The 12,824-nt window shown below is 46.0% G+C and overlaps 1 protein-coding gene across 1 annotated transcript in view; it reads left to right on the forward strand.

Annotated features, from left to right (window-relative positions):
- The window catches only part of LOC144153872 (glutamate receptor ionotropic, kainate 2-like), a 234,313-nt gene that overhangs the window by 114,766 nt on the left and 106,723 nt on the right, over window positions 1-12,824 (forward strand). Inside the window, exons 7-9 of the mRNA XM_077685610.1 lie at window positions 1,573-1,677; window positions 5,026-5,124; window positions 10,695-10,886. Coding sequence (XP_077541736.1) covers window positions 1,573-1,677; window positions 5,026-5,124; window positions 10,695-10,886 — 396 coding nt within the window. The remainder of the gene's footprint in view (window positions 1-1,572; window positions 1,678-5,025; window positions 5,125-10,694; window positions 10,887-12,824) is intronic.

Below are 12,824 nucleotides of genomic sequence, written 5' to 3' on the forward strand. Positions count from 1 at the left end.
GACTACACGGGGAGAAGGGGACCTTCTTTTCAACCCCCGGGGCGTGACGCGAACGTCTACAGCCTGTCATAAGCGGGTAACTGGCGGGAAACCCTCTTATGCTACCTTGGCATCAAGGCTGCCACAACTTGAGTGGCGCTGGCTGGTAGTCTGAGTGCCGCTGGCTACCACCCTCAAGCGTCAGATACACTTGTAGTAAATATAAATACCCCAGAAAGTGAAGCAGAACACAGTCGCCCAGATAGCCGAATTGGTAAGGCATTCGAGATCTAATCGAAAGGCGTGGGTTCGGTCCCCACTCTGGGCGCGTGTTTTTCTTTCTTTCTTTCTTTCTCGCTTCAATTAATATGAAAAAAATATATATATAATTTCACTGACGGTAAAAAAAAAATATAGTCCAACCATTCCCCTATGCCTTCTTTGGCGTTGTGGACTGCCCGCATTTCTTTCTGTATTTCCTAACGAGCCCCTCATTTCCTAACCATATTATCCTGCGAAAGCTTAGCGAGGGCCTCGGTTGTGGCAGCCTTGATGCCAAGGTAGCATAAGAGGGTTTCCCGCCAGTTACCCGCTTATGACAGGCTGTAGACGTTCGCGTCACGCCCCGGGGGTTGAAAAGAAGGTCCCCTTCTGCCCGTGTAGTCTGAGTGGCGCTGGCTACCACCCTCAAGCGTCAGATACACTTGTAGTAAATATAAATACCCCAGAAAGTGAAGCAGAACACAGTCGCCCAGATAGCCGAATTGGTAAGGCATTCGAGATCTAATCGAAAGGCGTGGGTTCGGTCCCCACTCTGGCCGCGTGTTTTTCTTTCTTTCTTTCTTTCTTTCTCGCTTCAATTAATATGAAAAAATATATATATAATTTCACTAACGGTAAAAAAAAATATAGTCCAACCATTCCCCTATGCCTTCTTTGGCGTTGTGGACTGCCCGCATTTCTTCCTGTATTTCCTAACGAGCCCCTCATTTCCTAACAATATATATATATATATATATATATATATATATATATATATATATATATATATATATATATATATATATATATATATATATATATATTTAACAAAATAGGCCGTCGATGCGTTGCCTATCCAGTTCGACGGATTACTCATGAGAAACTATCATCCGGTTTCGACACGTCGTGGGTGCAGTTTTTGCGTTCTATGCATAATATGCGTAGATTTCTTTATTTTGCTTAGAGCACATAGCAAAATTTTCTTTATTGCTTTATTCCGAAATTGTTTTTATTATTAATTGCAGAAAAGGCTTTCTAACACTGCATTTAGAATATTCAAGCTCCAGCAATCGAATACACACAAGGTGACTTTCGTCAATGTTCTGCCGTGATAACCCTATGTTACGTAGATTGTTAATATTTTTCGGAAGCGTTCGCAACGCCGACCAGCCATAAATTAGGAGACGTGAACATAAAAAGCGTTCAATAACCTCCTTCATTAAAAAAAGTTTCCTTACTAATAGTGTTTTTTTAAGAAAGTGCACCCTGAAGAATGATCGTTAACACTTATCTTGCAGACTGCGAAAACTAACCTATGATGGTATTTTTCAGATGAAATTTGACGGACTTACAGGAATGGTGCAACTTGATGAAAAAGGCCTGAGAAAAGACTTCAAGCTTTACGTGACAGAGCTTGGACAGGACGGACTTGAGGAGGTAATGCGAATTTGTTTCGTAACGATTCCGGGGCGCAAAACAATTTCGTAAGAATAAGGAGTTGTGTGGAAATGTAGTAGTCGTCAGTACACCTTTTACGCTAGGTACACAAAAGTTTAGATCTACAAAAACAAAACAAAGGTAAAAAAACAAAACAACCCAAAACAGACACCTTTCACTCAGTTCGCTTCCAAAGGTTTAGTGACGATTTGACACTGAAGGAAACGCAAAAAAAGCGATTATCGGGAAAATTGGTGCGCAAGTTTAAAGACACCACAACAGCATGTGATCGCTAATCATATTTTTTTTTAACCTAGTGAGGCGAAAACTCTAAAGCGCGCTTCGTCTGTGCAGCCAACGGGTGATATCCTATTTTAAAAGACAAGAATGCGAGCTGCACCCTGCAACCAAGGTAACTTGTAAACAAACAAACAGATAAAATAGATAAATAAATAAATAAATAAATATATAAATAATTAAATAAATAAATAAATAAATAAATAAATAACTAAATAAACAAAGTAAACAAAATACGAATACCCATATTAAATACGCAAAAAATAACTAAATGAAAATATGTTCTCTGCGTGGCATTAGCGATAAGAAGCGTAAAACAACCGGAACCTGGCAAATATTGTACTCCTGTCCGGGTGCCGGGAGGTTATATAAATCTTTTCGATGTTTGTAATGTGAGGGGGATAAGAGGATAATGCCGCCAAGGAAATTAACCGTTGGTCAGGTGGGCCAACCGCTGGACAACGTCCACACCCAAAGAATCATTTGCAAACGCCGTGTAGGGTATCAATGAAGGGCTGGTGCAGAAAATAATGAAAATAAAATATCAGCGTATATCGCAGCCCCACAATGGACGCCGCGCAAAAAGAACAGGGCTGAGCCCATGAATACCCTCATGCCTGAGTTGTGGCTTAGCGCTGTCAAGAAGATATTACTTGGGCCAACACTTCATCCTAAGGCGCATGGAAAGCGGCAGAGTAAACAAGCGGGTGTGGTAACCACTCGGCTTAAGTGACAGGACACCTTAACGCTGGCACTAGTCTCCGCGGCACCGCTGCAACAAAGTCACCAGTATTTATTCATTGATGGTCTTCTAGAGTGAATAGATTACGAGCATTTCACGTGAAATGACTCGAAAGAAATGAACATCACCCGAGCACAGAGTTGGCGTGATGATGTATGAACTGTGCCATCGCATACTGGATATGCGGCAGCTAAACCAATGAAGTAGCTGCCATCAAATCTTTTACTTCAAGCCACTGCACAGCAAAGAAAAACACTAAATCGTAGCTGTCTTCATAAACAATTGGAACGACAAGCGCAACTCGTTTACATAAATGGCTCTGCTTCGCCCTTACTGTTCTTTGCACATGTCTGACAACGGTCTTTTCAGGTTCAGGTACAGGTTCAGGTTTACTTAACTTTTTTGGATAACATAAGCGAGTACAGAAACAACATGTCCCGAAGTTGAAAACTGTCCGTGGGCCTCGTTACACAACGTAGTTTTAATAGAACAAAACGCAGAAAGCTGTTGGGCAGGTTTTAGAATATCCTAAAACATACTTAGGACAAGGGAAAACAATACATCGAACAGGAACCATGCAATAATGCTTCATTGAGAATTGACACACAAATAATCTGGAAAAGCAATTATGCAAAGCAAAAAACAAACGGTTTACTAGACATGTAGTTCTCTAAGCGGATATAATTTAAACAATTTACGAAAAGAGCGTAATGTGTAGCTTGACTTAATTTCTTCCGGTATATTATTCCATGTCGACACACCAGCAAAATTTGCGGTCTATTTGCCGTAGTTCGTACGCAGTTTTGACGTCAAGAAATTGTTTCAGGCAGAGAGTCGGGTGCTATTTGTGTAACGAGACGCTCCCCTGGAAATCCTTCAATGAGTATGCCATTATGAACAAGGCGATACATAAATGAAGCCAGATTTAAAGTGAATAATTTGTTTACCGGGATCACATTAAGGTTAAAGGGGAGGGGCATGGAATGAGACCAAAAAGGAGCAAAATTAATGATCCGGAGAGCCTTACTTTGAAGGCTGTGAAGAGGTTCGACATGGGTAGCATATGTATTGAAATTGCAGTACGAAAGATGACCATGAATATATGCATAGTATAACGAAAGGACAATGCGTGAGTGAAAATAAGGGCGTGCCTGGATGAGGACATGAATACTGAAAGCTACCTGTTTAAGCAATGGTTGGACGTGATAATTAAACTTCAAATTTTTGTCTATGACCAGGCCGAGAAACTTCGTGGTATCGGATAAATACTAAATAACATGGTTGTCAAGAGTTAAAAAAGCACGCGAAGTAGGCTTGGGTTCGGGGGGAACAAAATATCATAAATGTAGTTTTTGTTGGGTTTATTTGAATATTATTTATGGCACACCAACGGTAAACGTCTAATAAGTCTGAATCCAATGTTTGCTGAATCTCAGTGGCTGATTTATGTAATGTAAAGATTGTAGTATCGTCGGCATATATGAGTCTGTTTAAATGTGTAAAGCATGAAGGTCACCAATAAGTAACAAAAATAGTAGAGGACCTAGTATGGAGCCTTGCGGAACTTCAGTGTTGATTGATTTAGAAGCGGAAGGTGTACCGTTGATGGGAACAATCTGAGAGCGGTTCGTTAAATAATTACGAAGGAATTCCAAGGGAGGCCCTGATATGCCAGATGATTGAAGCTTATGTAACAAAATTTGGTGGTTAATTTTATCAAACGCCTTAGTTAGGGCAATGAAAACTCTTCCAACGAGTAAGCCTTCGTCAATAGTCTTTTTAATTTGGTCAGTAAAACTAAGTAGTTCCAGCTCTGTAGAGTAGCCTGGTCTGAAACCAAACTGGTCCGAAGAGAGGAGGTTAAATTTCAGAGGGTGAAACATTCTTTTTTTGGGTGGTAAAATTTTTTTTCAATCACTTTACTAAAAATACTGAAGTATGCAGATCGGGCTGTAGTTGCTATTACATAACCGGTCTCCTTTTTTGAAAACAGGGGTTATTTTACCAACTTTAAGACAATCGGCGAAGTTTCCACCTTTAAACAACTTGATGATTTCGGGTAATATGGGGGATAATTCTTGTGACACAAGTTTTATCTTCGAAGGCTGAATATAGTCAAGGCCGGGTCCGGTTGTTTTAGAAGATCAAATAACATTATATGCTTCTGCTGCTGCAGTAGGACGTAAATAAAAAGAATGAGGACAACGTGACAGAACTTTCTTTTGTAATCTTTTTGTTTAGTTCTATGGTGGCGATAGAAGCTGACTTTTCAGTCATCGGTTTTGCGGGTGGTTTTGCTCTGGTTTCAGATTGGACTTTGGACACCCACTGAGGGATTAAATATTACCAAGGATGAGGACGATGACGACGAGACTGATGAGAACGTCCTCAACATTCTAACTGTCCAGGTAAGAAGGGACCAACCTACGGCGCAAGCTCTTCTCACCTCCTCAAACGGTTCTCGAGGGATACACCCCCGGTCGCACCGCTACACAGCAAACCTATACAGAGCTCTCGGAAACCTCGCACTTAAAAAAACTATTTTTCTGGTCTAGCTAGCGAACCCGGGAACACCCCCTAACTAGGGCAGTCACTCTACCGACTGAGCTAACCAGCAGGCTAGTCGTTCGTAGCGAGATGGCGAAGTGCTCCATAACTCGAAGTGAGGGACAAGTTTCAATCGACCGTTTTATGAGAAATCACCAAGGGGCAGTAAGTTTTGGCGAAAACTGTGAGCCTTCGTTTGCAGCCATACGGCTTTATTTCAGGCGAATGCCAGTGCTTCCCGCGCAGAAACTTACTCCCCCTTCTCTATTTTTCGAAAAACCTTACCATCCCTTCCCGAAGAAAGTGAAGAGAAGCGTAAATGCTTTCTAACCCCAAAACTTCGTCAAAAGTGCGTCAAATACTCAATGGCCCAAATCGCAAAAGAAGAACAAACGCATCTACTAAGGAAGTTTGAGCGCAATTTTAGCGAAGGTTGGACGCGAAAAGGTAGCACACAATGTATGTTACATCGATAAAACGTTTATTAACGTCAAACTTTGCGAGTGAACATGACTGGCTTGTGGTCGCTGTGGTACACTATCAGGGTTTCTGCAAACGTGACAGCTACAGATGGTATTTTAAAGGTCACGTCGATGCAGGAACTATGAAGAGTGGTGAACTTGATAGCTTGTGTTTGAGAAACAAGCCCTGTGTGGACGTCACGTAGTCTTTCATCCTTTTAACTCAGCACTTGGAGACGTCCACATTAAAGTCTCCGCACATGAGTAGGAGTATATTGCTGTAATGACACAGTTCGCGTAAAGTTTCGGCCACGAGCCTACGCACATCATCCATGGACAGCTTCGGTCTTAAGAACACACACACTATCACCAGAGCAGACAAAGTGATGACCCACGCATCTTCGGCACCGTAGACGCCTTCAGGGACGTGCACCGGCTTTGTAAGGTCGGTCAGATGACTCCTGCACGTACACAGAGATGCAACCGGCTCGAGTAGATTTGGGATGCCGTTGTCAAGTTAGGAGGCGGTGTCCACTTAGTGGCACAGGTCCGTCTCGAAGCCAGGTTTCCAAGAATTCCAGGACGTCGGTACTACACAAGATAAATCGTGAGCGACGACTTCGGCATGTTTGGAGAGCGACCTTACGTTCAGCCTTTCCACAATAAAATCGTCGCGAGACGTCGGTTGTAAAGTTTCCACTACGGACTTGCTCACCGTCTCCAAGTGGTATTGCTTCGGACAATGGAACTTGTTGTAGAGGTTGCGATCCGCATTGTCTGTGTCGTGTTAGAACTTGTGATACCCGCAACGTTGGTCAAGTTCAGCCTGTTCACATCCTGTTCACATCCGGGCTCAGACCCACGTAGACCAACTTTTGCGGGTGCTTTCAGTCGTGCTCGTACACCTCGTCTCCGTTCGTTCCTCACAGAAACTTGTGAACCGTGAGTGCTCTGCTAGCATCAAAGGAAACTGTGTCCGACAACACAAAACGCCGGCCTTTCTGTCTAGCGTTACCGCCGCACTCCACTTCCCTATGGCGTCCACTTTTCTTCAATCCTTGCGCCTCTTTCGTGCGCGTCTCTTCTCAACAGCATGGATTTCGGTCTGGCATCGCTGCAGTAGATTTCATATTGAACCGGAAACAGATGGGGAGGATGTCATTGCAGTCGGTCCTCTTGTATTTGATGGCTTCGAGGATTATGACTGCGCCATTGACCAACTTGTGCTTGACGCCTTGACGACGTAGGGTTTTGACGCTGCCAACGCGATCTATCGGCGCAAGTTTCCAGTTTGCGTTTGGGATAGCTTTTGGAACGCACCCTGCGCGCTTTCGCGTTCCTCTACGGATCGCTATCCGAGGTACCTGTCGGATTGCACCGAACTACGTCCGTCACCCACTTGATAGCGGCTTCGGTGTTATATGTTAGCACTCCTTTCTTGTATCGGAAGAGGTGTAGTGCTTTGGAAACTCGCTCCCGCGCGCTTCGTGGCGCTAACAAAACGACTTTCGAGCAAAGCGATTCCGTCGTCGTCGAGGGCACCTCCATCTCCCACCTTAGTGATAAATGTAGTTAGCGCTGGTTCTTCTGCAGGCGACTCTCGTCAGGGGGGAAGTACGAGAGATGGTACCGCGACAGCTCCTTCGTGATAGACTTTAGAGGCGCGGTACTGCGGACGTACACCTCGCCGGATTTGACAGGGGGTAGCTGGCGAAGGTCGCCGCAAAAGATGACGTCGATTCCGCCGAACGGTTCGTTCAGCTGGTACATAATTTCGCGCAGGAGAACGTCTAGTTGCGCCATGGGTTCCGAAGACATCAAGCTGACTTCATCGATGATCATGGCCAGCACATTTCGGAGGACGCTGCGTGGCGTGTTCTTCCCCAAGTCCGTATTGTTCGCGATGCCTTTCCGCGTCTGCCTGACAGCCGCGTGCAGGGTGATGCAGCTGATTTCCACGGTCACCTTTCCCGTGCTCGCGCAGACGACGAACGCATTGAACTGGTCGGGTTTGCAGATGATTTGTTCTAGACGCCCTTTGCGAGGTGCAGCACAATGTTCTCGCCGGAGCCGGTCGGTCCGGTGGAGAAGTCTGTGAGCGATTCAGAGCCTGGCGTGGTCACTCGGTGTATTACTCCTCGCACAAACTCATGCTGTTCCGGGTTGCTCCAGCGCATACTGGTGTAGCATACGTCCAGCTCCATGGCGTCTTCACGATTGCACACCGCGGCACAGAGACTATCGCTAGCCAAGGCATGCATACACAGTGTGCGTCAGGCTTCACTAGGGCGAGCGCGTGACATCGGAGCATGCTGGCGACATCTGATAGCTTCTGTGTTGGAGATAGCTTGCCATTGCCCGTGCGCGGATATCGGACAGGCTCGGGACGATCGTGGTATAGAAAGGGGCCACTCAAGTTTCAGATGCCACGACTCGCAAGGGGCGCTTCTTTTCGGTAGTGCCAGCCGTAAGCGGGGCACGGGAGATAACCGCGTAGTGCGTTTTTCAGTGTCGTCGTTTCTCGTTCTTCTGTCACCCGCTGTGGTGGCTCAGCGGCTAAAGCGTTGTTCTGCTGAGCACAAGGACGCGGGTTCGATTCCCGGCCGCGGCGGCCATTTTTCTGGTGGAGGCGAAAAGCGAAAACGCCCGTGTGTACGAGATTTCGGCGCACCTTAAAGATCCCCAGGTGGTCAAAATTAATCCGGAGCCCTCCACTACGGTGCGCCTAATCGCCTGCGTTGCGTCGGCACGTTAAACCCTACAATCAATCGTTTTTCTGTCGTGGTTTTTAGCCATCTTTTCTTGAATAGATAAGCGCATAATTGTCAGCCAAGCAGCTACGTAATCACACAAAAGGTTCGACTGGAAGCGCTGAAAGGCATTCTTGCTGCGTGCTTTTCGTTTGATACATCTGAGATTCATACGCCTAGCGCAGATTGTTTTGTGCAATTACGTAAGCTCCCACGGTGATAGTGCACCACGTCGAACGACGCGTCAATCTGGCCTTTCAACGCTCACGGCTGGCACCATTGAAGACAAGAGCCCCTTGTAAGTTGTGCAATCTAGAACTTAGAGTGTCACATGCGAAACGAGTACTGGCCCAAGCCTTCCGAGACCTGCGCACGCGTAATGGCAAGCTATCTCCAATCAAGCCGACAGCATCCGATGCCGCCAGCACCCTGTGGAGCCGTGTGCTCCCTTGCCTTAGACAAACCTGACGAGCACTGTATTCGGGACAGCGAAGGTCAGTGCTTCGCGCTCATCCAACCCGTCTATGGGGAAATGGATTAGTTTTTCGACAGTACCCCTTCAGCCCCACTAAGAACCATTCGCTTTAAAAATCGGTAGGTTAGTCCAATTGAATAGTATGTGCGATGCGCAGCGCTGAGGAGTGGGCCAAGAAACGTGATTGTGAAATTACTCTGGTGTTTCTCGTTCCATTCGACCGCATGGCTTAGATGCTAGAGCAAATTCAAGACGCTTATTTTAAGAGCGAATGCTCTTTATAAGCGACCCCAAACCATCCACCGCCGGCGTCGGCGGCGGCGTCCGCAGTGCTCTTTAAAGAAAAAACAGCATCCGGCGCCAGGTTTCGATCCGAGGACTTTGCGGGCCGCAGCGCGACGCGCTACCGACCAAGCCACAGACGCGACGGTGATATCAGTGTTAGACGCGCCTTATATCTTTAACGCATTCAAACTACGTCGTCAGCGGCGTGCATTGGCGACTCAGCGGCGTTATAGCGGCTTGATAACTGCGTGGTGTACACGTGATACTACAAACCCGATGGAAGAGATGGAAGAGAAGGCGGCGAGGGGGTGGGCTGCGGGGGCCGAGCGCAAGCGCCGCAAGCGGGCCCACAACCGTGCATTCGCACTTTCACATTCTCCCCCTCGGGGAAATGCGGGGGAATTTTTGACAGAAGAGCTGTTTAAGCTCGTGCTGGACCCGTTGCCATTCGCAAAAAAAAAAAAGAAACTCCTCCGGCTCCGCCGCCCGGCACATCCTTCGCCCACCGGCGTATGCGAAGTTAAACCTCCCTCGCCTAGCTATGACGTCATCGCGCGCCCTGCCACCACTCGACTTTCACGAACACTCTGCCCAGCGTTCGTGGCGTGATCTCTGGCGGGCTGGTCTCCTCGCTAGTTCCTGCGCGTTCTCTCCTGAAGTGGGGAGCACAGAGAGAGAGAGAGAATACAGAACAGTTCGCGCAACAGACGCAGAGTTCGCGAATACGGTAGCGCGTCCTAACGCGGACCATTTTGTGAGAGATGTGAAAGCCTGCGGATAAAATGATCCGGGCCTGCCAGTCATGGGGAATTTTTAGCGGCAAGTTCGGAAATCTAGGTGAAGCGCCACAGCGTGTCTCTGACGAAGAGAGAGGGGCCGCCAGCTCTGCTGGTTCTCCAGCCTTGGAAAACTAGTGCATGCTGCTCCATTTTTTTTAATTTTTGCTATTCAAGATTTTCCCCGTATTCCAGTGTCAACTGCTTGTATTTGTTCACAGGAGCGCTCCCACAAGAACTCGGTAGGGGTCACGAAATCAACTTTCAATAATAAATAAATTTATGGTGCCTCAATAACTAAGCCGATTTTTGCATTGCCCAGCGGGTTGAAGAAACGGCTTCCGACGGTGTCTTCTTTTTGGTGAAAACAACGCCTGGGAGGGGGGTGCGAATGGTGTCACGCGAGTTATGAAAGGTCAGTTAATGTAAACTGAATAACAATAATTTTTTCATTACCCCTTTAAGTTCCGTTGTTATGAGAACTAGATCACCTGTATATGTTTTTGTTATCTCGTTTGAAATATTGAGGCACGGATGTCATTACGTTAAAAATTCTGCAATGCCCCAGGATGAATCCAACTAGTTTCAGCGTCAGAATTGCATGCCCGCTGGCTACATCTCGGACAGAATGCTGTCCTCCAATGAAAACGATTCTTATTGTAAGCCATGTTTAACACCTTTCAGGTTCCACCCTTTATGATCGCTGAAGAAGTGGACAGAAAGGTGAAGTTCAGCGGGTTCTGCGTCGACCTACTTGACAAGCTCTCTGAAGAACTCAGTTTCAAGTATGAGCTCCATCTGTCGCCCGACGGTGTATACGGCATAGCGAACATCACGGGACACTGGACTGGAATGATCGGAGAAGTCATAGCGGGAGTAAGTACCCATACCGAAAGTCGACACTGAGCGAGTCGCGTTTCTTGCATCAGAACGCAAACAGAACGCCGCCTGTGCTGTGGGTATACATATGTGAGCTCTCATAAAGAGACTGAAAACAAAATACAGATGCGGGTAATAGCGTCGTCTACTTCTGCAACTGTCTATTTGGTAGAAACGTCAACAGGGGAAAGTCATACTGAAAAAAAAAAGGACAGTGGGTGTGAATTTTGCGGTGCTTCATTATTTCTGGTTCACACCCACAAAAATGGCCCCGATGATGCAAGCACGGTAGGTGTGATTGCATGCTGCTTAAGTGCTATCACACGGACACAGCACACATGCAACTTACGCATGCGCACAAATGCTGACCAACCCATGCATCCGTATGGGGAAAATCACTTTTGAACGTTATATTATTTTTTAACGCTATAGCATTACTAGGCTCATAGAGCCATTGTCTGTGGGCACTAGGCATCTGCTCTTCGCCGTGCTCATCAAGCGCGCCTGGAAGCAACAGAAACAACGCTATACACAGCGATTCCACCACAACGTAATTGAACTACAAAAAGCTAAGTGGTGAAAATTCACGCTTGGTTCTCAATAACCGATATAAAGCCTAAATTAGGAGCGGAAGCAAACTAAGATGCGTACTAAAAAATTGGGCTCAGTAAATAATGTCTAATACACGAATTTCAAAATTACTTTTTAAATTTATCGTGGCCCAGCTGTCACCGTAAGCTCTTTGGCGAACATTAGGCGGTGCCACGCGGCCAAGCATCAGAGAAAAACTAGGGCGCTCAGTGCACTACGGCACTACGCTACGGGATAAACATCTTAGAACACTGGAACTGCCGTCTTCTGGATTAACCTGACCAATACCCTCCACTGCACCCTTTCACGATCACATCTCAAGTTACGCAAACGTACGTGGTCAGTGTTTTTCCGCTCCCGCCAAACTTTAACACTGTTGCGGATAGTATCGCTCCCTCTTTTTACCTTGCGTGCTTTGACAACGGCAATTCTGAATGCAGCAGTTGTGTTCTAAAACACTCATTTGACGACGAGGTAACGCTGCCACGTGGTACATGTTAATAAAACGCAGATGTGCTCTGTCCTCGTTTTTCGCCCGTGAATACACGCCAAGAACAAGGACGTGCATTGGGTCAATGCTTCTGGGTAATTTGTGAGCCTTAAAACAACGGTGGCGCTATCATTAAAACGAACAATTTTCTATATCGAGTTTTCGTGAAAACAAGCTCACTATTGTACCTGGGTGACAAAGCATGGTTCGTCAATTTTATATTGGAGATTTCACTGAGCGTAAGATCTATTAGGCTTCCTACTTAAAAGCACACAACGAAAGAGTACCCGCTGTACCCCGAAGAAAACTTCATGCTGTGTTGATTCTGGCTGAGACCACTGAATGGGCTCCCGATTTGGCGAGGTTGAAGAGAAAAGAGTAGCGGCTGGGTGTTTTTTTATATAAAATAATTATGGGGGTATAAGAATGTTTCTGTCTATTTTAGTCAGGAATGAAAATATCAAAGCGCTTGATAAGTTTAGGCGCCTTACACGGGTAATGGAAAGTTATCTTGAAAAACCCACAGAGAACCTTTTCTAGCCGGGGCTGTTTTGGTGGCTCTGTTTGGTTTCGGAGGTTACCAGTTCTATGCTTTGTTCCAACTATAGAACTCCTATGCAAACAAGCTTTGTATGTCCCTTCCGATAAAGCCACTGTGATTAGGGCACATAGAAAGTGCTGACGATATGTACACGCCCCACTTTTCCCGGAATTCCGAGTTAAAGCTCTGTCTAGCATTAATGAAAAAAGTGTACTTGGAAGCTCACGAAGGTTCTTTGGTAGGAGAGACTCCATAAAGGAATACATTTGGTACGAATAGCGGGTTAGAGTTAGCTATGTTATGCCTAATTCTA

Source organism: Haemaphysalis longicornis, unplaced genomic scaffold (genome assembly GCF_048455015.1).
Source record: "Haemaphysalis longicornis isolate Haplotype H1 unplaced genomic scaffold, Haemaphysalis longicornis Haplotype H1 scaffold_9, whole genome shotgun sequence".
NCBI classification, from domain to species: Eukaryota; Metazoa; Arthropoda; class Arachnida; order Ixodida; family Ixodidae; genus Haemaphysalis; species Haemaphysalis longicornis.